At 41.6% G+C, this 26,496-nt stretch overlaps 1 protein-coding gene across 3 annotated transcripts; it reads left to right on the forward strand.

Moving 5' to 3' along the window:
- Window positions 1–743: 743 nt before the first annotated feature.
- On the forward strand, window positions 744–26,047 carry helz2a (helicase with zinc finger 2a). Of its 3 annotated transcripts, XM_042089338.1 has the most exons (21): window positions 748–1,117; window positions 2,158–2,190; window positions 3,600–4,651; window positions 5,136–5,319; window positions 5,604–5,711; window positions 7,571–8,109; window positions 8,192–8,836; window positions 8,994–9,816; window positions 9,951–10,026; window positions 10,119–13,710; window positions 13,819–13,904; window positions 14,027–14,170; window positions 14,530–14,682; window positions 14,990–15,134; window positions 15,513–15,629; window positions 16,206–16,395; window positions 16,811–16,945; window positions 23,334–23,552; window positions 24,495–24,651; window positions 24,846–25,013; window positions 25,305–26,047. In XM_042089338.1, the coding sequence occupies exons 3-21, from the start codon at window positions 3,618–3,620 to the stop codon at window positions 25,421–25,423; spliced, it is 8,634 nt and encodes a 2,877-aa protein (XP_041945272.1). In that variant the 5' UTR covers window positions 748–1,117; window positions 2,158–2,190; window positions 3,600–3,617; the 3' UTR covers window positions 25,424–26,047. The 3 variants fall into 3 exon arrangements, with proteins under 3 accessions (XP_041945275.1, XP_041945272.1, XP_041945273.1); XM_042089339.1 differs by lacking the exon at window positions 2,158–2,190; XM_042089341.1 differs by lacking the exons at window positions 23,334–23,552; window positions 24,495–24,651; window positions 24,846–25,013; window positions 25,305–26,047 and adding an exon at window positions 20,872–20,910 and having other exon boundaries at window positions 744–1,117.
- Window positions 26,048–26,496: the final 449 nt, after the last annotated feature.

Raw genomic sequence — 26,496 nt, forward strand, 5'->3', positions numbered from 1 at the left:
CTACTGCTCAGCAGCCTTTAGGCCTACCTGACTGCAATTCCATTTATAAATGTTACTTGCTTAATTTACAAGTAATTAATCCCCATGGTCTGAATAAGGTCATCGTTCACTTTCATTGTAGGCTAAGCAGGTGAGTGAATCTGGTGGGTCAAACCAGGCTACAGCTGCATGACTAGAGGTTGCAAACATGAACATTAATGAGTCAAAATATGTATGCCAACATCAAACACCACATATGAATCAGTAATAATACGATTTGGATTATTTTCTGGGCTCTTATGAGTGTTTTAACAAAAAAAGCCAATAGGCGGAATTTCCTTTTTTTTTCAAATCAGAGGTCAACTTTGAAGGTCTGTACAGCCACAAAGCTACAAGATCCAACTTGCTATCATACCATTTTATACTCCAGAGATATGTAGCTTTCAGAAAAATATAGTGAGAATTTGCCCCCCCCAAGTGGTAGTGACGACCCCCTGTGGCTCATGGACTATTAATGTCAATGACGTGATTGGGCTTTTCAGACAAAACCAAACTTAACATGTTTTTCTCAGACAACCCTAAGCTGCCACATTATCACAGCTATAAACATAATTGCTTTAAGCGCCTGACTTTTATGACTCCTCATGATAACACGCAGGGACTGTCGTCAGGGCACGGGTGGGGTAATCAAAGCGCTATCTAAGCCTACAATTACAGTAAACCTAATCTCGCAGCAGAAGCCTATGTTGTTGTTTGCCGCACCTTTTCCAAACAGCATGTTGTTGAGCTATCATTGCAATTTGTGGACACATTGTTTCTCGTGGAAAATGAAGGTTTAGCGTATGCTACTCCAGGCTATCACAGTTAGTTTCTTGTGAAGTCTACTCAGTCCGTGCATAAAGGCAGACCGGGTTTGTTTACCTGCGGCACGGTCTCCTCTACATGCATCTGTCGTCGGAGATAAGTTTCGTTTTCGTAGTAAACCGAAACACGCCAGATGGAGAACTAGCGTTACTAAGGAAGTCAATTGATCAGACAGCAATAAAACCATCAGTTGAAGCGCACAGTGCATTCGAAACAGCGACGTCAAAAATATGTGGGTCATATTTTCTCTCCAAAGATCATTCTGAAAGCTGAGGTGAGTAGGCTAAATTCTTATAAAGCAGGCTAAAATATAGAGTGTGGCTAAAAAAGAGTCTAATAATGGTTACTTAAATAAGCCCGTTGCTAGTCAACGATTTATGCATGCATTCTTGTCATCATGTATCTATCATAATTGTTATTTAATACAATGTATCAACAATTGTTAATTGTTACATTGTCATGTTAAGCATGCATCATATTTAGACACTTTGGCATCATGAAAATACTATCAACTGCCCTTGTGCAGGTGCTTCTCTGGTTTCAAACCCTGGCACTGTTCACGTAGTCAACAACAACAACAACAGAGGAGCTAAAAGATTTAAAAATGTGTTCAAGGCAGAGTTTAAACCAGAGCAAAGTGGTGGGGAAAGTTCCAAATGATGGAACTATGTCATCGTCCGTCGTGATGGTTGACTGACATCACGATGTGAAGCAACCATTGTGATGCCACGACCCCTAGACCCTGCTTTAACATAGGTTCAAACATAAAAACTTTTCCCTGGAAATGAAACTGAGTCTAAAACTGATTCATATGCAGGTCTGTCGGTCAGAGTGCGCAAAAATGAAGCACTTACTATGTGAAACCACCGTCTTATTCAAATAGTTCCTGATTGTGACATTGTTATTGTTATTGTGCTTTTTTACATGTCTCGCACTGTAGCCTACATTGAACTTTAAAAAAAGAATGTTTTAGAAGAAAATAGTCTTAATACATTATTATTGTTATTACTAAACTTTGAATTCAAACGGTTTTTTCACAATTAATGAGTTAAAGACCTAGCATTATAGCTCACTGGGAGTACTGGCCGTTAGCTGCAGCTGCTCCAGTTCGGTAGCACAGATTTTGGTCATTATTTTTACTATCGACAGTACTTGGCAAAGTCTAGCGATCAAGATCCATGTAAAAATCAGCCGGATTTCTCCTTTAAGTAGCTTTTTGCTATAGACCCAGCAAAGGCTGGCAATGTATTCCGCAGGTTGGTGCATGGTGCATAAGCAAATGTTTGATTGGTTGTCTGTCCATCTTTTATGCAGATTTCACTGGAGCAGATCTTGCACAAAACTGAGGTATATGTCTCTTAGCTGTCCACTTTCATCAGGCCATATATATATATATACTGTGTAACCCCCCCTTATGTTTTAATATTGTTATCCTTCTGTCCAAAGTAAAATAAAAATTCAAAGTAAGATCTCTTTTTGTAACCCATTTCCGTCATTGAGCCCAATTTAACATCAATATAATTTTCTTGTGTTTCAACTCAAAAATAGTCTTCCTCTTGTCTCCAATTCCAATTTAAGTTGAGGCTTTCTCATGCACTGATCTTAGATTGATCTTTCTTTTGACTTTAGGAGAAACTGGTCAGAATTCAGTATCACAGCTCCAAATAATATCAACAAACATGACGTCATCTACAATCGCTTAGAGCAGGGGTTCTCAAAGTTTTGATTGGTGAGGGCCAATTCAGGAACCCAACATTGAAGTGAGGGCCGCCAAAGGGGCGGAGGGAGAAAAAGAAAAAAAAACTGGAGAAAAAATCCCATTTGTAATCATTTTAATGAGCAGGTTGCATCTCTACAGTTTATATTTACTGCATTAAACACATTTTAATTCATAACTGAGGCTAAACCTGGCAAAACTTGTGAAAATCTTAAGAAAAATTGCAATGCACACACAATCCTCTGGTTGCAGTCCATTTCAAGTACAAACTTTTTTAGAACAGTCTCAGCGTGCCTTGCTTCTTATCAGCATACTGTAGGCCTTATTCAGGGCCAATTCCAGCTACCAAAGCACCACAGGAAAATCTGACGGCCACTAAACACCACTAAACAGAGATTCATTCTTTTCAAAGCACACAATAGGCTATAGTTGTACGGTTTTAACAGTTTTACAGATGTTATCAGATGTTATCGCGGGCCCCCAGAAATGTTTCCGCGGGCCGCACTTTGAGAACCTATGGCTTAGAGTATCTATGAAGGTGCTATGTGGAGCTGTTTTTAGTTTAACATCCAAACATCCAAAAATTACCTGGCAACAGAATGCGAAGAATTGTTTTGACATAATGTCAAAAACACCTATACTCTGAGTTATCGAGATATCCTCTGAAATAGTTTGCAAACCAGCTAGTGCTGGACCTGCTCGCTTGCAACACCACATTGTACCACAAGTGGCCACTGTATTAAATACAATGCAAATCTATGGAAACGTGCCATGTTGGTGTGTTCAAGACAACTCAAAGCCCACAGAATTCCACATAGCTGGATCATCACCAGATGGAGACTGGTTATAAAATAAAATATACATAATAATATTAATAGCAAATGTAAACTAACATGTAAAACAATGTAATTTTTTATAATGTAAAAGAAGTGTGAAATTAGAACTGTAAAATGTATCAGAACCAGAATGATCCAAAAGAAGACTGTGCAAACCAATATTCAAATGTTTGTACCTTTTTTTTTTTTTTTGGTTTATATAGGTCCAGTGATATTGTACAATGGCGGTCTCTAAAGCTGCCAGGCGCTCAGACTTAAGCCCACTACTGAGGACACATGAGCTGCATGCTGCCTGCCGGTCTTGCTGCAAGAAGAAAGCAGAGATCACATTCTGTCTAGTGGAGCGTAGCCACCAATGCCAAAGAAACATTTTACTGGCAAAGCAGATAGGAACAGACCAGTGGAGGCCAGTTAACCCTGTTCCTCCATTTCCCATACCAATTAAATATGTGGTGTGTTGGAATTTTAAGGAAGGATCTGGATGCAGGTCCCATGGAACAAGATGTTCGTTTGCAAGAAGCTCAGAGGAAGCCACCGTGTGGAACTTCTTGAAAAACTCCAGTCTGGGCTACAGTGAACTTATCAACATGTTAAAATCTGGCACCAAGTCTCAATCCCAATCAGTAGATCAATGTGGAGGCACAGACAGTATTCTTAGTCAGTTTCCGGGAAAGTTCTTTGAATTGTGTGAGATCTGCTTCCATAGCAGTCCACAGCGGATATCCAGAAAAAGTGTTGTTGGACATCCATCACCATGTTGCACCTCCAAGCATCGCTGGAAACCTCTACTGGTTCACTGTAAGGAGACTCAGCAAAATATGGTGGAATACCATGAGATAAGGCCGTTGCCCAATAAAGCTTACTCTCAGTGGCGATACTGTAGGTATGTAGAGAGTGGACAGCCGTGCTGGCACGGCGCTCGGCGCTGCTGGTTTGCTCACAGTAAGGTGGAAATGGCGGTGTGGACAGAGGAAAGCCAGAGGCCGTTTGATCGCTCCAGATTGCTGGGTAATGATGTGCCGAAGTCACATGGAGCAAGGGCTAATTCAGCATCACCAGTGAAACAGCAGAAGCAATCGCAGAGCATGGAGGAGCACTACTGCAAGGTCTGCCAGTGCAAGTTCCGCTCACGGGAAGAATATATGAACCACTGCTTCACCAGAGAACATCGGCAACTTATCTTTGAAGATGGATGCAGAAAGGGACAATACAGAGACCCACCACAAACGTGTCATTCCTTCAAATTGTGTCAAAGGTAAAGCAAGCCTATTGAAAATGCAGATTTCTACACACATTTGGTAAATGCCTTATGAGATAGTTGTTTGATAGTAGTTCTGCATTCATATATAGGCATTCAATATATTTTCAGAATACTTTTACAAACAGGAATAAAAGATGCTCACTGTCATTTAACATATTGCAGTTAAAGGCACAGTCCATGATTCTTTTTGTCAGATTCAGCAAATCCTTAAAATGAACTGGCACAATTCTGGCTCTGTAAATGGGAAACAAACATAGTTTCTAGGACCCAGCCTCAAACAATTCCAGCCAAGAAACACAATGTTGCAGTAGCATGGAAGGGAGGGGTGGATTTGATTGTTGATCTGCAACCACAACAGGCTGCATCTTAAATAGGCTAAATCAGAAAACATTGCCATTTTTAAATCAAATTCATGATTTAAAATATGTGATTTTAAACCAACAGGAACTTGTGTTTTCATGGCATTGTTTCTCTGCAGGCCGTACAGCTGTGAGCATGGCGACAGGTGCATGGAGGCCCACTCTGTGGAGGAGCTGGAGGAGTGGCGCTCCAGGGCACGCGCTGCCAGGAAGAAGGCCAATGCCGCTGAGGAGCAGGGCCTGCTGTCTTACCAGGACCGCTTACTGGAGGAGTTCAGGACCAGCACCAGTCCTGGCCACATTGTGAGGAGATCTTAAAGCCTTATTTACTTTTTCAATGTGAAAAGGAAATAAATGCACCAGAGAGACAATTCATTTTCATTTCTTGTCTATTTTTGGCTTAATTTTAACAGGGGTTTTATAACTGACTAATAAACAAGCCCCTGTATATCCTATTTATACTGATCTGTTACCATCTTTTTGTTTTTATATTTTCATGTGCGTTTCATACAACTAAATGTCATTGATTATAGCACACATGACCTTTAAGATGATGTCAATTTAATAATCTCTGGTGTATTGGATAGATATCTGAAACTGTACGAGGAGTTACAACCAACTGTGAGTCAGACCTTTCCATATATGTCCACAAGGAGAAGGTTCCAGTGATGTGGAAATTTAAAGTTGTCTCTAAGGTAAGTTTTTAAATTATATTTGAAATGTATTATATTATATTTATGAAGAATGTAAGTACACCTGAATGCTGTGACTATTTATTGAGATTTGTTTAAAGAATTACCAGAGACTTTCTAATGAGGAGACACAGCACCAGGGCTCCGAACCGGTTCAAGGAACGAAAACGAAAACCGAAAACGAACGGAATTTTACGGAATTTTACGAGGAGCGGAAACGGAAACGAAAACAAAATGGTCTTCAACTGTTCCGGAACAGAAACGTTATTCTGAAATCCACAAAACCGGTTAATAACGGGTTTTTTTCGTTCTCTATATAACAGCCTAATAATTTGATTTCTGCAGTTTGAAAAAAAAACCCCGAATAAATGGACCTTTGGTCCAAATGTGTATATTTTGTTTTGCCGTTGTAATGTAACCTATCCGTCTGCCACTTCGGATCTTAGGCCAGCTCGTAGCGTAGGCTACTGAAACTGATTTGGAAATTGTTTGTAGCCTATGCGTAATAGCCTATTTTGCCTGTCCACGCCTTGTCGTTTTAAAGTCGGGATTTGAAATGTTTGCGCAATTATAGCCTATTCTATGTAGAAGAGTTAAACGGGAAATTTGAGATAGGCCTTGTCAGCAACAGACAGGTTTGTTTATAAACAGGGTTGGAATTATAGCGCAAGCCTTTAAAGATCTCCATATAACCATGGGGCAGCCGTGGCCCACTGGTTAGCACTCTGGACTTGTAACTGGAGGGTTGCTGGTTCGAGCCCCGACCAGTGGGCCACGGCTGAAGTGCCCTTGAGCAAGGCACCTAACCCCTCACTGCTCCCCGAGTGCCGCTGTTGTTGCAGGCAGCTCACTGCGCCGGGATTAGTGTGTGCTTCACCTCACTGTGTGTTCACTGTGTGCTGTGTGTGTTTCACTAATTCATGGATTGGGATAAATGCAGAGACCAAATTTCCCTCACGGGATCAAAAGAGTATATATATATACTTATACTTATATGGATAAAACTTAGGCTAGGAAGGAGTAGGTAAAGGTAGGAAGTAGGAAGCTCCTAGGTAAGGAGTTTAGCACATATCCAGAAATATTTTTGATAAGAAATTATTTATAGGCATAGGTTAGGCCTACAGTAAGTCTGTAGGCTATGGGATGGATAGCCCATCTGAATGTTTTTGGATGCCGCCTGTGATTTTATTATTTTTGGGCATAGCTACGGTATAGGCTAAATCAAGGGGAAATAATGAGTAGCCTACGTCTATTCTAAGGTAAAGTCCACAAAAATAGACTTGATAGGCCCGCCAAACACTGCCGGAACTTTAAGAACGAACAATATTTTGCGTTCCGAACCGGTTCAGGACCGATATGTTGGTGGCGGAACGCATGCAAGAACGAAAACGTTAAACATAGGCCTACCTGAACCGTTCGGAACGGAACGTTTGAAAAATAATTTCGTTTTCAAGCCCTGCACAGCACTCAAAAAATCCTCCATAGAAATGCATGGGGTTAGTTTGTAACGCCAATATGGCCGTTGTCTACACATATCCCACCCCTTCCTCGGCAAAATATTGACATGTAAATACAGTACATTGAGCAAATCATGTGGCTGTGATGTGAATACATTGAGCCAATCATATGGTGTGTTGTGAAGACATCTTGCCAATCATCTTGCCAATCAACCGCCGCTGGAGCAAGATTGGTGTCGTGAAGCCTTGCGCACGCGCATTTCTGCTGAATAGGATACCCGATGAGTGCCCAAAAAGCGTTGCTACAGTACATGTATATGGCCGCCGAGTGGAGGGACTTGCCTAAAAGGACTTTGGAATTACTTATACTTTCCTGTTATCTCAAAGTCCTATTTCTCCTTTCAGAATGCTCTGGCTGAGATCGCATTGCTCAAACAGGAGCCAGGGGCTTCATTCACCTTAGGTGAAAACATCAATGAACATCGGACATACTCCACAGGTGACTGGTACATCTGTACAACTGATGTACGGTCAAAGTATTCCTATGAAGTGACGGTGTCTTTCGTGTCTACCTGCCCTGGCGTGTATGAACAGTGGCTAGTGTTTGACTTTGACACTCGGCCAGTTCTTCTACACAAGCTCTTGGTCAGAGTGGGTATGCCACCCTCTTCCCATATAGAGATTAGTGAGGAATACCCAGTGCCCACACACTCTGTAGCTCCCAATCTGAGGCTTTGGAACAGAGGGATCAGGGTCATTGTCCCATACTTTAGCCGTGCTGAGGCAGAGATACAGCTCCTGAAAGAGTTTAAGCCACCCGCCATGAATCCTCAGTATTGCCAGCTGATGGAGGACTGTGTTCCCATTAACCATCACAACTACAAGGAGAGAATGCACAGCTTCTTATACCAAGAGGAACAAGCTGAGGAGGAGATAGTTTGCAGGTAGTGTAAATGGATATTTAATGTTATTAGTTACATGCATATGTTGTAACATTCTAAACTTATATTTTACTCATGTTTACAGGCTCAATCTTCATGGGACCATTACATTGTCCAATACGTTGAACGACGTACGCTTTGGGCTAAAAATAGCTTGCGATGGAGAGCTCTTTGGCACCCTTCCAGTGTGCCATGCACTTACCCCCGACACCCCAGAGGGGTTCATGCTGAAACGAGGGGTGGAGTCCGTCCTCGTGGGCGAGGTCACTGCAAATGATCAAGGCCAACAAGTCTACGAGGCGGTCATCCTTAGAGACACAGCCAGTGTGAAAGAGATACACCTGAGGCTGTCAAGAGAGTGCTGTTCAGACTTGGGCCTTCAAAAGAATCAGACACGTGAGATGGAGGTTCAGTTCCAGCTGAACCGTCTCTGGTTCTGTGAGATGCACAAGGCCATTGATCTCCTTCCAGACCTTCAATATGTGCTGCCAGACTTTAGTAAGACATGCGTTCCTGTACATTCAACCAAATACCCCTCAATACCGCTCAATGAAAAGCAACATGCAGCCATGAGCTTCATTCTTGGAGACCCTGATGACAGAAACAGTGTGGCCCCACTGCTGATATACGGGCCCTTTGGAACTGGAAAAACATATACTCTTGCAGAAGCTACAGTGGAACTAATGAAAGAGGAGCATAACAGAGTCTTAATCTGCACACACACAAACAGGTATGTCTAAATCATTATTGTGCTCTTTATTGTTAATTAATTGTTATCATATTAAAATGGTGCAAAAATTAATAATACAAATATTGCAATTTTGATTTGGCCAAAATAACCTTCTTAAACTGACCTTTTTATATGATTGTATTTTCCTCTTTTCTAGTTCTGCTGATCTATATGTGAAGGACCATTTCCATAAACACATTGAAGCCGGAAATCTAAAAACAAAACCTCTGCGGATAAAAGCAAAAGAAGTATCTCCAATAAGCACTCATCACATCACAAGGGGCTACTGCCTTCTAACCGAAGATGGCCATTTCAAATTCCCCGACAAAGAAACAGTGGACTTGACAAGAATTGTCATAACAACCACTGGAGTGGCTCGGCTTCTCCATGACCTGAAGCTCCCCAAAGACTACTTCAGCCACATCATGATTGACGAAGCCTCTCAGATGTTGGAGTGTGAAGCCCTGATGGCTCTTGGCCTGGCAGGCCCTAAGACTCGAATAGTTCTGGCTGGAGATCACATGCAGATGGGGCCAAAGCTCTTCTCTGTGGAGGATGACAAGCGCTCAGACCACACGCTGCTCAATCGCCTCTTCTACTACTACCAGTCCGAAAAGAAAAACGTTGCCTTGGAGAGCAGAATAATTTTTAATGAAAACTACCGTTCTACCAAGGGGATTGTGGACTTTGTGTCTACTTACTTCTACTTTGACAAATGTCAAAAGAAACAACAAACAACAAACGGAATCAAGGCCAGTGGAAATGTTGCTGCTCACCCTACACAGCACCCACTGATGTTCAGTCATGTCCGTGGGGAATGCCATCTAGACACAACAACCATGTCGTGGTACAACCCTGAGCAGATAATAGATGTTGTTCAGATTGTTCAAGATCTTCTGTACAACTGGCCGGAAGAGTGGAAACAATCAGGTATTCCACCTGATCCATCAACTATCTGTATTCTCTCACAAGGAACCCAGGTATTCCACCTAATCATTTTTGAATTGTTAATGTTCTATAGCTAGAACGATAGATTTGTTAATGAGTTAGTTCATATTTTCAACTAATTTGCAACTATTTTCAAGCTATCCTAATTCTTTTCAACTCACAACAGGTTTTCCACCTCAGGACAAGTTTAAAACAAGTACATTTGCGCAGCGTCACAGTGGAGAATGCTGAAAATGTTCAAGGTAACGTATGATGCGCCAGTGAGATTTGATGTATATATAAGGCCTTTACCATGTCTTCAAAAAAGTAATCAAAGATCCTGTGTCCTTCATAGGCAAACAATTCAGAGTGATCATAATAGTCACAGTGCACACGAGAGACACATTAAAGCCATCGGCTTCCAGCTGCCTGGAGTTCTTCAATGATGCTCGTGTTCTTAACACAGCCATGACCAGAGCACAGTCTCAGGTGATAGTAGTGGGAGACGCTGCTGCTCTCTGCTACTTTGGGAGATGTGCCAAAACATGGAGATGTTACATAGAGCACTGCATTGAAAATGGCAGTGCTAAGCCTGAGCATCTGAACAAGGACTTTCTAAACCAAGAGGTAACAGAGATCTCCAGATTTCAGATTCCATCACAGGAAGAGGATACCAGCGATACTGATTCAACAACATCAGAAATGCCTGACATTGACCCAATTCTGCAAGAGCTGCTTGATGAGAGCAATGATTGGAAAGTTAACGTGACAGAGGAAGGCTTGTTAGATATTTTCAAAAATGACCACCCTGACAAGACACCTGATGACAATGAAGAGAAAGACCATGGGGACCAAAGTGATGAAGAAAATGAGTTTCCAAGCATTCCAAATACAAATGGTATACACAAACGCTGCATAATTGTGATGGAAATATATCACTCAGCGTATGCTATACCACTCGATGAACCAACTTCAAGGATTAACATCAAGGGGAGGAAAAATTTTCACTGCTGTTTTCCTGGTGATGAGGTACTTGTTGAAGTGTTGAGTGAAGAAAGTACACCACCCACTGGAAGAGTGCACAGAAGAGTTGGGACAGCCTCTCTACTCAACAAAAAGTTTGTGTGCACCATTGATAAATATGACAACCAAGTGATGATCCCGATAAATAAGTGCATATCCAAAATTTACACTCCATTTTTTAAGTATAAACCTCATCATATTGCTGTGCGAAAAGGACCAAAAGACCTTAGACCTCAGGAATTTGTAAAGATTAATGAGGAAACTAAGAGGAATCTTTTTGTTGTCCAATTATTGAGGTGGGGAGAGAATTTTCACTATCCCCTAGGCATTGTTGTGAAAGTCCTTCCAAAAGTGACATCTTTGGAAGATGGTCTGCAGGTATTAAACACAGAATATCAACTCTCGAACAGTCCTTCACTCTGTGACCAAGAAATGATCAGGCTTCAGGAATGCTCACAAGATTTCCGCGGACGGAAAGATTTCCGTAGCATCATAACATTCACAATAGATCCTTCACACTCTCGAGACCACGATGATGCGATCAGTGTAAGAGATCTTGGCCCAGATTATGAAATAGGGATTCACATAGCTGATGTTGCACACTTTGTGCCCAAGGGAAGTGGACTGGATGAATATGCTAAAAAGCAAGGGCTTGTTTTCTACCCACCTGAAACTACCGGTACACCTGTGTACATATTCCCGAGAGAGCTCAGTGAAGATGTGTTCAGTCTTCTTCCTGGTTGTGTTCGACACACCATTTCACTGATGGTGGTCATCGATAAGAAAACGCACCACATAAAATCAGCAGATTTTCACCTCTCCGTCATTTGCTCCAACAGAAAATTGTCCTATGATGAAGCAGAGGAGATCCTTAAAACATCTAGGACCAAGGATTCAAGCGGTGAGCCATGCTTTAACACAGTGGAAGGCTGCCTACTGATAGCATCCCACTTTTCAGAAGTTCACAGGAAGGACAGGAAGCAGGACGACTGGTGCTACAAGACACCGGATGAAGACACAATCATTGGCAGCCGTCAATCTCACAGGGTGGTGGAGGAGCTGATGATCCTGTTTAATCACAGTGTTGCTCAGCTGCTACTCAACATTGAGAAGACAAAGAGCTGTGTGCCACTGAGGTGTCAAGAAAGACCAGACATGACTGGCCTTGGGCAGCTACGGGAGCGCTGCAGTCCATGGCTCCCTCTGTCCATTCATTTGTCTCACCTTATGGAGGATGAAGGAGGTCTCATGAGTCTTCCAGAGGCTAGCAGAAGTGTGTACAGCCCTGGAAGTGGTGCACGTCAGCAATGTGATGCAGACAGCTCATCGTTTCTTAGGTATACCAGTTTGGAACCTGACACCTTTTCAGTACTGACATCGCTTCTTGAGAATCTTCAAACGGCAGGCAAAGAAGGAGACATCCAAAGAATAGTTGATCTCATCACTACTGATGACGTACATCCACAATTGCTGCCCATCGTCCGTGCATTCCGGAAGCTCATTCGCAGAGCCCATGTTATTCGCTCCAACTCAACTCTCACCTCTAGAGTCGGGCACTTTGATCTTGATCTGGACTGCTATAGCTGGGCCTCTTCACCAATTCGCCGTTATTTGGATATCATCACCCAGAGGATTCTCCACTCTGTTCTCGAAGGCAAAGAAATCACATATTCACCCATTGAAATTGATCAGGCCTGTGTCAGCTTTTCGCTACAGTTTGACAAGGGGACCAAGTATGAGAGGACGTCCAACAGCCTAAACTTTGCTTCTGAGTTAATTGAACAAAGTGCAAGGAAGATTGCTTACATCACCGATATCCCGCCAAATGGCAACAGTTTTCGGCTGTCATTTCCACTGCAACGAAAGTCAATGTGTGATGATGTGGATATCATGTACAGGGACCTTCACTTAGCAGATCAGCCATGGTATGATGGAGAGCAAAACTGTCGTGTGATTAAATGGTCTCGAAGGGTGTACTCAATGTTGCGGGATGACATCCACTCTGAGCTGGAAAGACAAGTTTCAAATTCTTTAATCACACACGTGTCGAGAGAGGCATGGATATGTTTGTTGTCCACCATTAGGGAAGAAAAGTGGGAGGACATGCTTCAACATCTCCAGGACGTCACCTCAGAAGTAAGGCAGGGGGGCACTTTCAGTTCCACAGAGTCATGTGAGGACACAGTAGATTGCATGAAAGGTCATTTTGTTGAGTTGTCACTGAAACTCAAGCAAGGTGACACCATTGAGGTACAACTGGGAACAGACACAGTAAGGGGACTGCTGGTTCCAGCTGTCCAGCTCCTGATTGTGAACCCAAACTTTGAGATTTGCTTGGAACACACCAAGAACCCAATCGAATGTTTCTCCAGATATGCTCTTCGTGCCTCCAAGGACGTATATTCCACATACAATGAATACCAAAAAATATGGATGCCCCTGTGTGAAATGGAGTCTGCTTGCAACGCCGTAGCGGAAAAAGAAAGCATTGTCTTGGAAGATGTTGAGCTTACATGGACACAAGTTCAAAAAGATCATAATCTGCAAGGATTTTTCCAGCTTCCGCTTGAGAAGAAGAAACAGTGGTCTATTGAATGCGACTTCAGGAAGTGTTTCTTGTGTATCCGTATGAGACGACCTGACAATGATTTCCAACCGGAGAAACAACATGGTGATAAGAGACTAACAGAGGCTAAATACCTAGACCTCACAAGTATGACCAATGTCATCTGGATTGCTCATGGTGTAACCACTAAAACGAAAGAGGAAGAGAAAACGAAAGAGGAAGATGAGGACGAAGATGAGAAAAGCATCAAGATACACTTCCGCATCAATCACTTACCCATGGCCAATAGACCACAGAGAATCTTTTTGGAGGGTACAAGATTCACTGTAGAGTTGATTCCTAAACTCCTCCCAGATGTGTAAGTTTGACATGTTACAACATCAATGATAGAATTTGTCAACATCAGTGGTAGAATTCTAAAGAAGTCAAAATGTTATAACTTAATATTTGTTGTTTATTTGTTAAGGAGAAAAGAGGAGGCCATTAAGCGCCTAACAAAGGCAAATCAACTAGTGAAGGACATTGCCCTTGGAAAACAAATCCATTTAGAGGGTAAGTCATTTTGATGATTTGATGTTCTTGTGTTAACCATTAAACCAACAAACACAAAATCTGAGCTGTAGATCATATGTTCTAGGTGTACTGTCTGCTCATTTTTTTTTTTTTTCATGCAGGCATTAAAATCATTGTGAGCAAAAGTGGGACATTTGACATGGAGAATCATCGTTCCTTTGATTTCCCACCTTTGAACACAAGCCAGAATGAAGCCATAAGAGAGACTCTTCGGAACCACTTCACCCTTATACAAGGACCCCCAGGTAACAATGCACACTCATACCTGCTGGGGGTCCACTGACAGTGATGTCGATGCTGGGCTGATTGTGTGTGAGTGTGTGTGTGTGTGTGTGTGTGTGTGAGTAGAAAGCATTTCATTCATTTGCCATTATAGTACATGAACACACACGTCCAGATAATTGTTGTGTATTAATGTGTTCTCACATGGAGTAATGTTCTCACATGGAAAGCCCACAATGCATTTATTTAATAAATAAGCTTTGGTGTATTTGCCCACAAACAATCAGGGGAAATCTGTATGCACTCCAAAGCACTACATTGAAGAATGTGTGAATGCAAATCCAACTCAAACTAACTTTTAACTTTTTTTTATTTTCTCCAGGAACTGGGAAAACTGTTGTCGGAGTCCACATTGTTTATTGGTTCTTGAAGCAGAGTCAAATGCAAAGACCAAGACGCAATAAAGAGGAGAGTGAGAAGAAGAGATGTATTCTGTATTGTGGTCCGTCTAATAAGTCTGTCGATGTAGTTGCAGGTAAACATGTTTATTAAAAATCTTAATATAAGACTTATATTGATGCACAATACAACATTATTTATGAATTTACTTTTGATCAGTCGAGCTCATTGCTTAATGCCAAGCTTGCATCACTTTTAATTAAAATGTTGTATCTGAAGGCCAAGACGTTATCTTACATTAGCAGAAATGCAAATGGCCTAAGGGTGTGCAATAGCTTTGTATTATTTCTAAGGTCTAAGCTTGCATCACTATCATATGCACCACACTGTGAAACACTCTGTCAAGGTCATTGAGCCCCTGTACTGGTCATGTTTTCTTAAAGGTCAACTTCTGAAACTGAGTGCTGTTCTGCGGCCACTGAGGGTTTACAGTGAGCAGATGGAGGTCATGGATTACCCTTACCCAGGCAGTAGCCTGAAGCTCTCCCGCCATTCGCTTAGGGGAGGGAAACCCAACGAAGATCTCAGGTAAGGAGTGGAGGTGGTCTAGTAGTCGTTAGGGGCAGATGATCTGGCCTTACCAATGGTGTACAAGTGTGAGTGTGAGAAGCCAGATATTTGGATTGGCTGTGTTGTTAACTATAGCATGTGATTGTCACCAAGAAATGTACATAGCCATTTCCGACCAGAAGCATCTGCTAAATGACCAGTATTTTAATGTAATGTAATAATGTAATACCTACTGGGGAGCGTAATGAGTTCAGGTAGGGTATTTCAGCACAGCAGTACCATTAATTAAAATGTGTTCCTCTATATGATAAACTAATGTACAATACACTGTAGTTTTACCGTTAGTTATAATATGTATAATTTGTAGTGTACAGTTTTCCATTATGTCTTCTGCAGATCCATAACCTTGCATCATCGGATGCGGAAGGCAGATAATCCACACTCATCAGAGATACGGGCCTTTGATGCACGGATTAAAAGAGGAGAAAACCTTACTGAGGATGAAATCAGAAGGTTTGTCTGTCTTATGCTGCTAGGGTCCAATTCAGCTGTCTCCCAAGTTTATGATATGCAATCTTGTTTGTGCCATCTTATTCTGTCCGAATAGGGTTGTCACAATTATCATGGGCAAAAGAACTCCTAATAGCAATACTATTGTGATATTTATAAAAAAGGTGATATTAATAATATAGCTATAAGTCAAAAGCATCTTTAAAAATAGTTTAGTTAAAAATAGTTTTTAATTGTGTTCTTTCTCTTTTTTTGAGAAATTATTAACACTTAAATGTGAGTGTAGTGAGGTGAGGAGTCTATATCCACACTGCAACTGTACAAAAGTATATCATGAAAAGACAACCAGATTAACTGATGGAAATATTTACAATATTATCTATTACCTTCATCACCTCTGATGAAGATCTGACTGTCTGACTGTTCTCTAATTCATCTCCACAAACAGTGCAACTTCGTAATTTCATTCTTAGAATCGAGACGCTTCCTGTGCCTTTTTAATGTATTTAATATCACATATTTCCTGCACCAGAATGTACTTACTAAAAAGAATGTAATTGTTATTTGTTATTATCATAGCTACAAACGTGTCCTAAAGATGGCCAGGAAGCATGAACTGTTGAAGCATGATGTCATTCTCTGCACATGCACCGCTGCGTCCAACCCAAACTTTGGCATTGTCAAACTGCAGCAGATCATCATAGACGAGTGCGCCATGGCAACAGAGCCGGAGGCTCTCATCCCCTTAGTCACCCATCAGCCTGAACAGGTAGTTGGGTGGGATAACAAGGGGCCGACAAGGGAACATGATGCAATATTTCCCAGCAAAAGCACAATGATGAAAAACAAATAAGGAAAAACAACAGCGCTTGTACATTTGTGTGCAAATATCTGTGCATATGAGGTCATCTTCTATATCATACTGTATGTGTACAACTTGCCTTGTAGTCACAGGATTTCACCTCCCAAAAAAGGTTTCCTTCCTTTAAAATAACCTTCCAATGTTAATTGTAATTCACACCATAATCATAATTTCTCTAAAATATATAGAAATATGTATGTAAAGTAAACAATGTACCATATGTTTGTATAATATGCACAATATACATACACAATATTCACAATACACAATAACTGGATAATTCGATGATTACGGGGTTCTAAAGGATGTTGTGTATCCCTAGATTGTCCTTATTGGCGACCACAAGCAGTTGAAGCCTGTCGTCACTTCTGATGTGGTGGAAAGATTGGGTATGAGCAAGTCTCTTTTTGAGCGGTATATGAAGAAAGCCATGATGCTTGACATCCAGTACAGAATGGTAAGTACTGTATTTTGGTAGCCTTGAAATGAAATGGTTATTGTTAGACTTGTAGTCAAGACCGCCTAAACCGAGACCAAGACACTACCAAGACCAGAGGGTATCAAGACCGAGACCAAGACGAGACCAAGGCCAAGACAGACTGAGTCAAGACCAAGACAAAGTCGAGACGAGACCGAGACGAGACCAAGACCGAGACCAAAAAAAAAAACGGCTAGTGAGCTAGTGTTACACCATAACTTGCATCAATTGAATAAGAGCAGCATACTGGGGTAAGAGGTTCAGTCCCAGTTTAAATTCAATTTAAAGGAGAATTCCGGTGTGATATTGACCTAAAGTGTATTGAAACATGATACCGAGTGTGAACGTATGTCTCATAGCCCATCTCGACTTTTCCCCTGCACTCCAAAATCTGGCGCTAGTTAGCCGATGCTACCAACAGCTTTTTCAGTAGTGGTGCTTCGGCATCGGGCTAGCCATGCAAATAAATCACTGTTTTACACCCATTTAAGAGGCTCAATGTATCTCCACACTTCATTGGTAGACTTCCGAGGGCCCTGACATTTAAAACGAGACATTGAGAACTTTGAAAAAGCACTGGTAGTTTACTTACAAGACGATTTATACAGACAGTATCTTCACGAAGTTTAACGTTTGCAGCCATCTTGAATTTAGTCACGATAAGTCGAGCAACGAGTAAGAATGAACAGGTATGATAAGGGATCAGATTCCAAAAATAATTCAGTGGAAATGCATGGATTCCAGTTTCTTCCCAGTTTCTTCCAGTAGCAGCAACTGGAATCCATGCATTTCCACTGAATTATTTTTGGAATCTGATCCCTTATCATACCTGTTCATTCTTACTAGTTGCTCGACTTATCGTGACTAAATTCAAGATGGCTGCAAACGCTAAACTTCGTGAAGATACTGTCTGTATAAATCGTCTTGTAAGTAAACTACCAGTGCTTTTTCAAAGTTCTCAATGTCTCGTTTTAAATGTCAGGGCCCTCGGAAGTCTACCAATGAAGTGTGGAGATACATTGAGCCTCGTAAATGGGTGTAAAACAGTGATTTATTTGCATTGCTAGCCCGATGCCGAAGCACCACTATTGAAAAAGCTGTTGGTAGCATCGGCTAACTAGCGCCAGATTTTGGAGTGCAGGGGACAAGCCGAGATGGGCTATGAGACATACGTTCACACTCGGTATCATGTTTCAATACACTTTAGGTCAATATCACACCGGAATTCTCCTTTAAGAAGGTATTATTTCAACTACAGACAGAACAATGCAGAGACAGAGCATGTCATGAATGTGTGTGACTGTGAGCTCACTCGCTGTAAATGTTTTCGTAGACTGGGTGAGATAAACTATGTATAGCAATTGCATGACAACTGTTACTGCACTATTAGAGGATTGAGACTCCTTTGTCTGCTGTTGAGGACTGATATTACTGACTGACTGGTACTAACTGGTCCAAAAGTCATCTGATAAAACAGCTAACACCTCCAACAGCTATGGGAAATATGTAACTAATTACAATTATACTTAATTTGTAGATGAAATTGAAGATACACAATTATAACCTTGCCAGAAATAGATTAAGCCTGTGAAGTCAAAACAATGTGATATGCAGATGTTATTTAAATGTCAATGGTCACATTTATTTAGTTAAACAACTCCATTTTAAATAAAATACAGTAAACAACAATGACATGCGCACATGTCACATGAATCAAATGCAAACTACAAATTCTACATACCAATACAAACTGCACCTCAAATGGTGCATTAACAAGAGAGACTTTGCAAAACTTGCATTTGCATTGAAGAATGCTTCTTTCTTGCCCCTGGACTGCAAATTTCTTTATGTTTCGTCAATGCAAATTTAATGATGGCGGAATTCGCTGACTTATTATTACTAGGTCTGACTGAGACTGACAGCTATGACGTACGACCAACGTTTCGCGCTGGCTACACTTGCGTCTTTTTATTGGATGAGCGCCAGTTTCTTAAATCACAACAAAATACATGTATGTCATTGATTGGTTGCATTTGAAAGGTTGCATTTGAAGGGCGTGAAAGGCGAAATAATTTAATGTTGCATTATCGAATGTTATGTTTTGTATCATGGACATTATTTGTTGCAAATCTCCCGACCACTATGTCGACCTGAGACCGCAAGACCAAGACAATGAGACCAAGACAAGACCGAGGGATCCGAGACCAAGACAAGACCAAGACCAAAGACGGTCGAGACTGTGACAAGACCAAGACCACGTAAACGTGGTCTCGAGACTGGTCTCGAGACATCCAACTCTAGTTATTGTCAGAATTTTAACAGTTGTTCAAAGCAGAGATATTAATCAACATTAAAGGGATATTTCACCACTTGGGGATTTACACTCATTTTTCCACCTCCCCTCTAGTTAAACATTTGATTTTTATCTTTCTCCAGTTCATCCAGTCGTTCTCTGAGTCTGGCACTACCACTTTTATCTCCAGCCTAGCATAGTTAATTGAATTGGATTAGACCATTAGCATCTCGCCTGCTAGCGTCACGCTTAAAAGTGACTAAGATTTCCGGTAATTTTCCCATTTAAAACTTGTCTCTTCTCAAGTTATAAAGTGTAATAAGACTAACGGAAAATGAAATGTGGCGATTTACTAGGCTATTTACAACGGCAGAGTAAAATATAAATATATTGCGACTCTAGGGAGATATCTAAAGTCTCCAAAAATACCTGAACCTGCATAGTATACCTTTAAGACAACTAATAATTGGTTTATTGTGGACTGGGATGATGGTGATCCTGATGTATAGACTACTATGGACAGGAGCAGGGAGAGGTTGAAGTTGTCAGTGAAGACCTCTGCCAGTTCATATGCAGAGACAATGTGTTGATGTTCATGATGTTGTCAGGTCTTGGAGCTTTCTGCATTTACACTCTTAAAGGATTTACACACATCTATCTCAGATATTTGAAATAGGCCGCAATCTTAATAGTAATAATAATAATAATAATAATAAGCTTTATTTGTATAGATAGATAGATAGATAGATAGATACTTTATTGATCCCCAGGGGAAATTCAAGGTCTCAGTAGCATACAGACAACACACACACATTCACTAACAGCAGAAAAAGTATAATATAAAAACACAACTAAGCAATAAGGACAGTAGAAGATAAAGAATATACTAAATATACTAAAATACAAATTATACTAACTAACACTTAATCTAAGTCAGTTCTAAAAACAATATCCACATAGTGGTGATTAATCAATCAAGAGGCACTTGCAATGACTGAGGCAGGGACTGAGCCTGTGATTCTCTGTGCATAGTAAGGTAAGGTAAGGTGCTCTGTGTGAGTGAGTGTCATGGTGATAGTGCAAATGAGTAAGTCCAACAGTGCAAGAATAAAGTCTATATATCTATAACTATTTTAAGAAAAGGTATAAGTGTGGCCACAGTTCGGCTGTGGCATGGAGGGAGGGGTTATGCATATGTGCTAATGTGCTAATATAGCACGCAAACAGTGAGGCAGAAAGACAGTGGTAAAAAGTGGCTAGTGGACAGACAGTATCCAAACATGGAGGGGGTGAAGAGGCAGACAGACTATGCAGAGAAGTCTATCTCTCCTCTTCATTGAAAAGTTTAATGGCCCTGGGGACAAATGACTTCCTCAGTCTGTCTGTTATGCAAGGCAGTGAGCGAAGTCTCCAGCTGATCAGGCTCTTCTGCTTAACAATAGTGCTGTGAAGTGGGTGACAGTCATTGTCCAAGATGTTGATCAGTTTGTTCAGGGTCCTTATGTCAGATATTGAAGTGATGCACTCCAGTTCATCTCCCACTACAGAGCCAGCTTTCCTTACCAGCCTGTCAATTCGCCCCGCATCCTTCTTCTTTGTGCTTCCTCCCCAGCATACCACTGCATAGAAGAGGACGCTGGCAACAACAGACTGGTAGAACATCCTGAGGAGCTTGCTGCACACATTGAAGGACCGCAGCCTCCTCAGGAAGTACAGCCTGCTCTGCCCTTTCTTGTAGAGTGCATCAGTGTTGGCTAACCAGTCCAGTTTATTGTCCAGGTGGAGACCCAGATACTTGTACAGTAGGTGCTTACCACCTCCACATTGACCCCATCAATGGGGACTGGTAGCAGAGTGGGCTTAGACCTGCGGAAATCCACCACCATCTCCTTGGTCTTTGAAGTGTTGAGTTGAAGATGATTGAGTTTGCACCATTGCACAAAGTCCTCCACCAGGCTCCTGTACTCCTTCTCCTGCCCGTTCCTGATACACCCCACAATTGTAGTATCGTCAGAAAACTTCTGCATGTGGCATGACTCGGTGTTGTAGCAGAAGTCAGATGTGTACAGGGTGAACAGGACTGGAGAGAGCACAGTTCCCTGTGGCGCTCCAGTGCTGCTGATCACAGTGTCAGAGAGACAGTTCTTCAGTCTGACGAACTGTGGTCGCTCGGTCAGGTAATCTGTAATCCAGGTTACCAGGTGAGCGTCCACACCCATCTGCAAGAGCTTGTCTCCCAGTCTGAGGGGTTGGATGGTGTTAAAAGCACTCGAGAAATCAAAGAACATGATTCTCACAGCACTTTTCCCCTTTTCTAGGTGAGAATGTGTCCTGTGTAGAAGATAAGTGATGGCATCGTCCACGCCCACTTTCTCCTGGTATGCAAACTGTGACGGGTCTAGTGCATGGCGTACCTGGGGTCTGAGCATACCTAAGACCAGTCGCTCCATTGTTTTCATCACATGTGATGTAAGAGCGACAGGTCTGTAGTCATTAAGCTCACTAGGGTGTGGCTTCTTAGGGACAGGGGTGAGACATGATGTCTTCCACAGTGTTGGAACTTGTCCAAGGCATAGACTCAAATTGAAGATGTGCTTCAGTGGCTCCCCCAGTTCAGCCCCGCTGCCTTATTGATGCGCAGTTTCTTTAGTTGAGCTCTCACTTGATCTGTTGTGATGATGGGGGGTGTAAGGGGAGGGGAGGGGAGGGGGAGGGATCTGTGTGTCTGATGGCTGTTGACTGAGGTCGTCACCTCATTGTTCGTGATCGCCATGTGGGGGAGGGGTGCAATATCCAGTGATGGTGGGGGTACGATAGCCTGTGATGATGGAGGTGAGTGTTGCACTGGTATTGAGGGGGTGTGGGGGTGGGGGCTGGGGGATGACCACCTCCTTGATGTCCCTGTCAAGGCTGCCAGAGTCGTGGACACCTCAACAGGCACAGGCAAGGAGGCGTCAGGCGGGGGCAGGGCGTGAGGTGATGGTGGCTTAGGTCGTTGGGTGTCACCGGGATGCAGAGCTGGAGAGACTGGGAGGCTGGGAGGTGGGGGTAGGGCAGGCACGCAAACAAGAGCCGTGTCTGAGTCAGCTGGGGGTGGTGGACAGACCACCGCCATTGGAGCTGGAGCAGGGCAGTCAAACCTGTTGTAGAAGAGGTTCAACTGGTTCGCCCTGTCCAGGTCCCCCTCCACAGAGCTGCTGCTCTTCTTCAGGCCAGTGATAATCTTCATGCCGTCCCATGCCTCCTTTCATAGCACCTTTCATACACAGAATGCAGCTAAAAGTGCTTCATCTTGCTCTAACAGAAACTCAAAGTGATTCTCAAAGCAGGCATAGGAGTTCAGCTCCTCTGCTCTTCCCTCTGTAGTCTGTGACTGTCTGTAGCCCACTCCACATATTTCCGGTGTTGGAGCCACATAAGCATTCCACCGTTTTCCTATACTGTCCCTTGGCCATTTGAATTGATTTTCTGAATTTGTAACAGGTTTTCCTGTAATCGGCTGGGTTACCAGTGTGGAAGGCTGCTGTACAACGTGGCCAATACTGTCACCATATGTATCGCAATACATACTTAGGGTAATCATTGATGGCAGTATAGAAATCTTCCCAGTCTGTTGTGTGGAAACAGCTGCGCAGGGCAGCGTCTGACTGATCTGTCCGGCGCTGTACTGAACCAATCACAGGCCGCTCAGGCTTCAACATCTGCCTATTGGCTGGCAGCAGCAGGACTGAGGCATGATTTGCCGAAGGTTAGGCGTGGGCAGACTTTGCAGGTATAACTGAAAGGTGTGTACTGTAGATATGGTCCAGAAAAGTGTGTAGACATGGTCCAGGTGTGTGTGTGTGCGTTCAGAATGTAAAATGTACTGATTTGATTTAAATTTAACTTTAGATCTTCAGGTAGGTAGACGGTCATATCTCTAAGTTTGTTCATCATCATCTAGACCCAGATGAGGATGCAGCTGCTAGAATTTGGTTTCACTTTCGTTAACACTGTGAAATTTCTGCAGTTGCATGCACTTGTTTTATTTGAGCCCCAATGTTAACAATATCCTCTATCTGCAATCTGTTTCAGCATGAAGACATCTGTGAGTTTCCTTCACAGCAGTTCTATGGTGGGAACTTAAAAACGGGAGAACGCCCTAATGCAAAGCCGAGTGTACTGCTGACAGCATCACAGCATCCAACCCCTATCTTGTTTGGGCATGTTGAAGGCAAGGAAGTCAGTCTGATGGTGGCAACAGAAAAGGGGAATGAGAATTCAAAGGCTAACCTTGAAGAAGCTGAACAAACGGTAGGCTATGCAGAACATGAAAACATTGCTAAAGCGTATGTAATGAAGATAATTCATCTAACTATTCAGACACAGCTGATGAAACCATGCATTAAAGTAGTCATGGAATGGATGAACGGGGGGTATTTTATCTTGTTCTGTGATGTTAACAAGGTTAAGAAGGTATGCAACTTTGGTCTGTCAAAAATGCTCAGCTGTTATTTTATAAGCCCAATAATTAGGCTGGAGAATAAAACGGATTTAGTTTTAGCAGCTTTAGCATCCACTCATGGTTTTGTGGACATCCACATGAATAATGAATTCCCTTGCAGCCAATGACTAGCTATGGGGTTATGCTAAGCTAGGTGCTGTGTATTGTTCCCAGGCAGACTGTGGAAAAAACAACTAATGTGATGGTTACTCTCTCCGCTGTGCCCACACTTGTTGACTGCAATTTTCATGTTTTTCAAGAATCAGAATTACGAGAATATACTTACTAAGTCTTCAGGGTTTAATTGTTAAACCTAGCAAGTAGCAACAGTAGGGAAGACTGACTTCCTGTAGCTGAGCTGCGTGAAGTGTTGGCAAAAGATTTCGCTTATGTAGTATTTGGTGGTGGGCTGTGTATATACATTTCGGGAATATTTTGTCACAGTGTTATTTTGTTGAGATTCACCCGTTTTGCGGTGGCAGTTTCAAGTTGTGAGATTTGCATACAAAAGTGATATACGGAACTGCCGTTATTCAACTACACCAAGGTAAACACTGTTCTATGTAATAATTCTATAACCCCTTCAATGTGAAATTACAGCAGAATGTAGAATATTTTAAACCAATCTTGTTGTGTACCTGCAATGAACTGTATTATACTGTAAAGCTTTGCCTGCAATGTTTGGTAAATAACACACATCATACGTATTGTGGGTAAATGCTATTATTCTGTTATTTATTTTTTAATCTCAGGTCCAGCTTGCAACTCTGCTGATAAATCAGTCAGGAATAGATGAAGAACACATTGCCATTCTCACACCCTACAACGCACAGGTGGCTAAGATCAAAGAGACTCTCTTAAAGAGCGGCATCTACCATGTCACCGTCAGCACCATCATGAAGAGCCAAGGTATACATTCAAGCCATTTGATATTCATAGCATGTTGATACTTTCTCATACTTTGACAAATCATGAACTCAAGATATGGTTTCTGTCTCAGGTTTCACATACTGTACTTACATAATTGCTCCAATGTTTTAAATTGTAATATCACACCACTATTTCAGTGAATCTCATGCATCCCATGTTTTTTTTTTTGGCAGGAAGTGAATGGAGGTATATTATCCTGTCCACTGTGCGATCCTGTCCAAAATCCGAAATTGACAGTAAACCAACTAAATCCTGGCTAATGAAAAAGCTTGGATTTGTTATGGATCCCAATCAGGTTAATGTGGGAATCACAAGGGCACAGGAAGGCCTTTGCATAATTGGTATGTACCCTTAATTGAAATAAAACTGTTTTACTATGCTACTAATGTAGGTTTTCTCTTTCCATGCAAATTACTCTAGATACATGACATTCACTCTGATTTTCAGTTGCCCAATGGTTTTAATCTATCCTGTTGTAAACATTGGGACACCTCAATACTTGTACAATACTATACTGTATACTATACTTGTTTTGCTTGCAATGTAGGTAGCTAGCTCACTAGTTTTAGACCCAATCTCTATACTGCTGCTTTAAACAGTATTCACATGACTTTATTTTGTGGGCTTTGTAGGAAACCAGACTCTTCTGCAGTGCAGCTGCCTCTGGAAGAGGCTACTGAATCACTACCAAGAAAAGGGGTGTGTTGTCAATCCTGCTCAAAGCATCCGCGTGCAGAGGAAAATAAATTGAAACTAACAACAAGGTCTTCAAAACCATTCTACTTAAAAATGATGCTCTCCCTGCATCTGTAAACAATGAAAGCACATGGACCATCTGAATCAAAACCAAATGATTTGCTGAGTATTAAGTAATAATTTATATGTATTTTTTATGTCTAAATAATAATGTACAGATTGTAAAGACTGATGAATTTTGAGATATTTTTTACATTACATGATGTCGCTTATTGTGTTTTAAATATTAGTAAATTGAGTATGTAATAGATTGTTTTGAAAGGTTAATGTTGTCTTACTGTATTCTTTAAGAAACAAAATATTTAGCATTTTGTTTTAGCACTTTTGGAGGTCACTGTCTGGAGGCAACTTTGAGCATTCCAGGGCATTTTTTCAGAATTGCGGGTGCAAAAAAATGCAGTTTGCAAATCTGTTAATGAATGTCCGTAACTTGCTTGTTTTAGATGTATTCCAGTTGTCATTGACAATGCACATGGTTTGTTATGACACCTGAATGAAAAGCATCTGTTTTTGCAGATGAACTCTGCACCTTAAGTTTACTTGTTTCCATATACCCATACTTCTGTATTATATACTATGATTTATGACATGACATCTAAGTAAATATTAACTTCTTTAATTCTGATTGTTGTTGATTGTTACTTCAGTTGTGAAGTTAAAGGCACACTATGCAAGATTTTCACCGTTATGAAGCCAATTTGATGGTAAACGAACTTGTAATAGGCGAATCGTTCACCTAGCATACAGCATAGACGTAGCGAGTCCCTACCGAGAAAACAAGCCATGCAACTTCCAAGAGTGGCGTCTGGCCAAAACTTACAAGAATCTGAAACATTACCTTGTCAGTAGATATAGCTCTTTGGAGATAGTTTTTGCCTGTTAATCCTTCACCTCCACAACAAAAGCATTTGCATTGATAAGTCGCAAGAAGTTTGCTATTTACAATAGCAGAGTAACATATAAATACATTGTGACTCTAGAGGGAGCTCTAAACTCGCCAAAAATACCTAGACCTGCATAGTATACCTTTAAAGGAACAGTTTGACCAGTTTGATTTCTGCCCTTTCT

Source organism: Alosa sapidissima, chromosome 4 (genome assembly GCF_018492685.1).
Source record: "Alosa sapidissima isolate fAloSap1 chromosome 4, fAloSap1.pri, whole genome shotgun sequence".
In the NCBI taxonomy this organism is placed as follows: Eukaryota; Metazoa; Chordata; class Actinopteri; order Clupeiformes; family Clupeidae; genus Alosa; species Alosa sapidissima.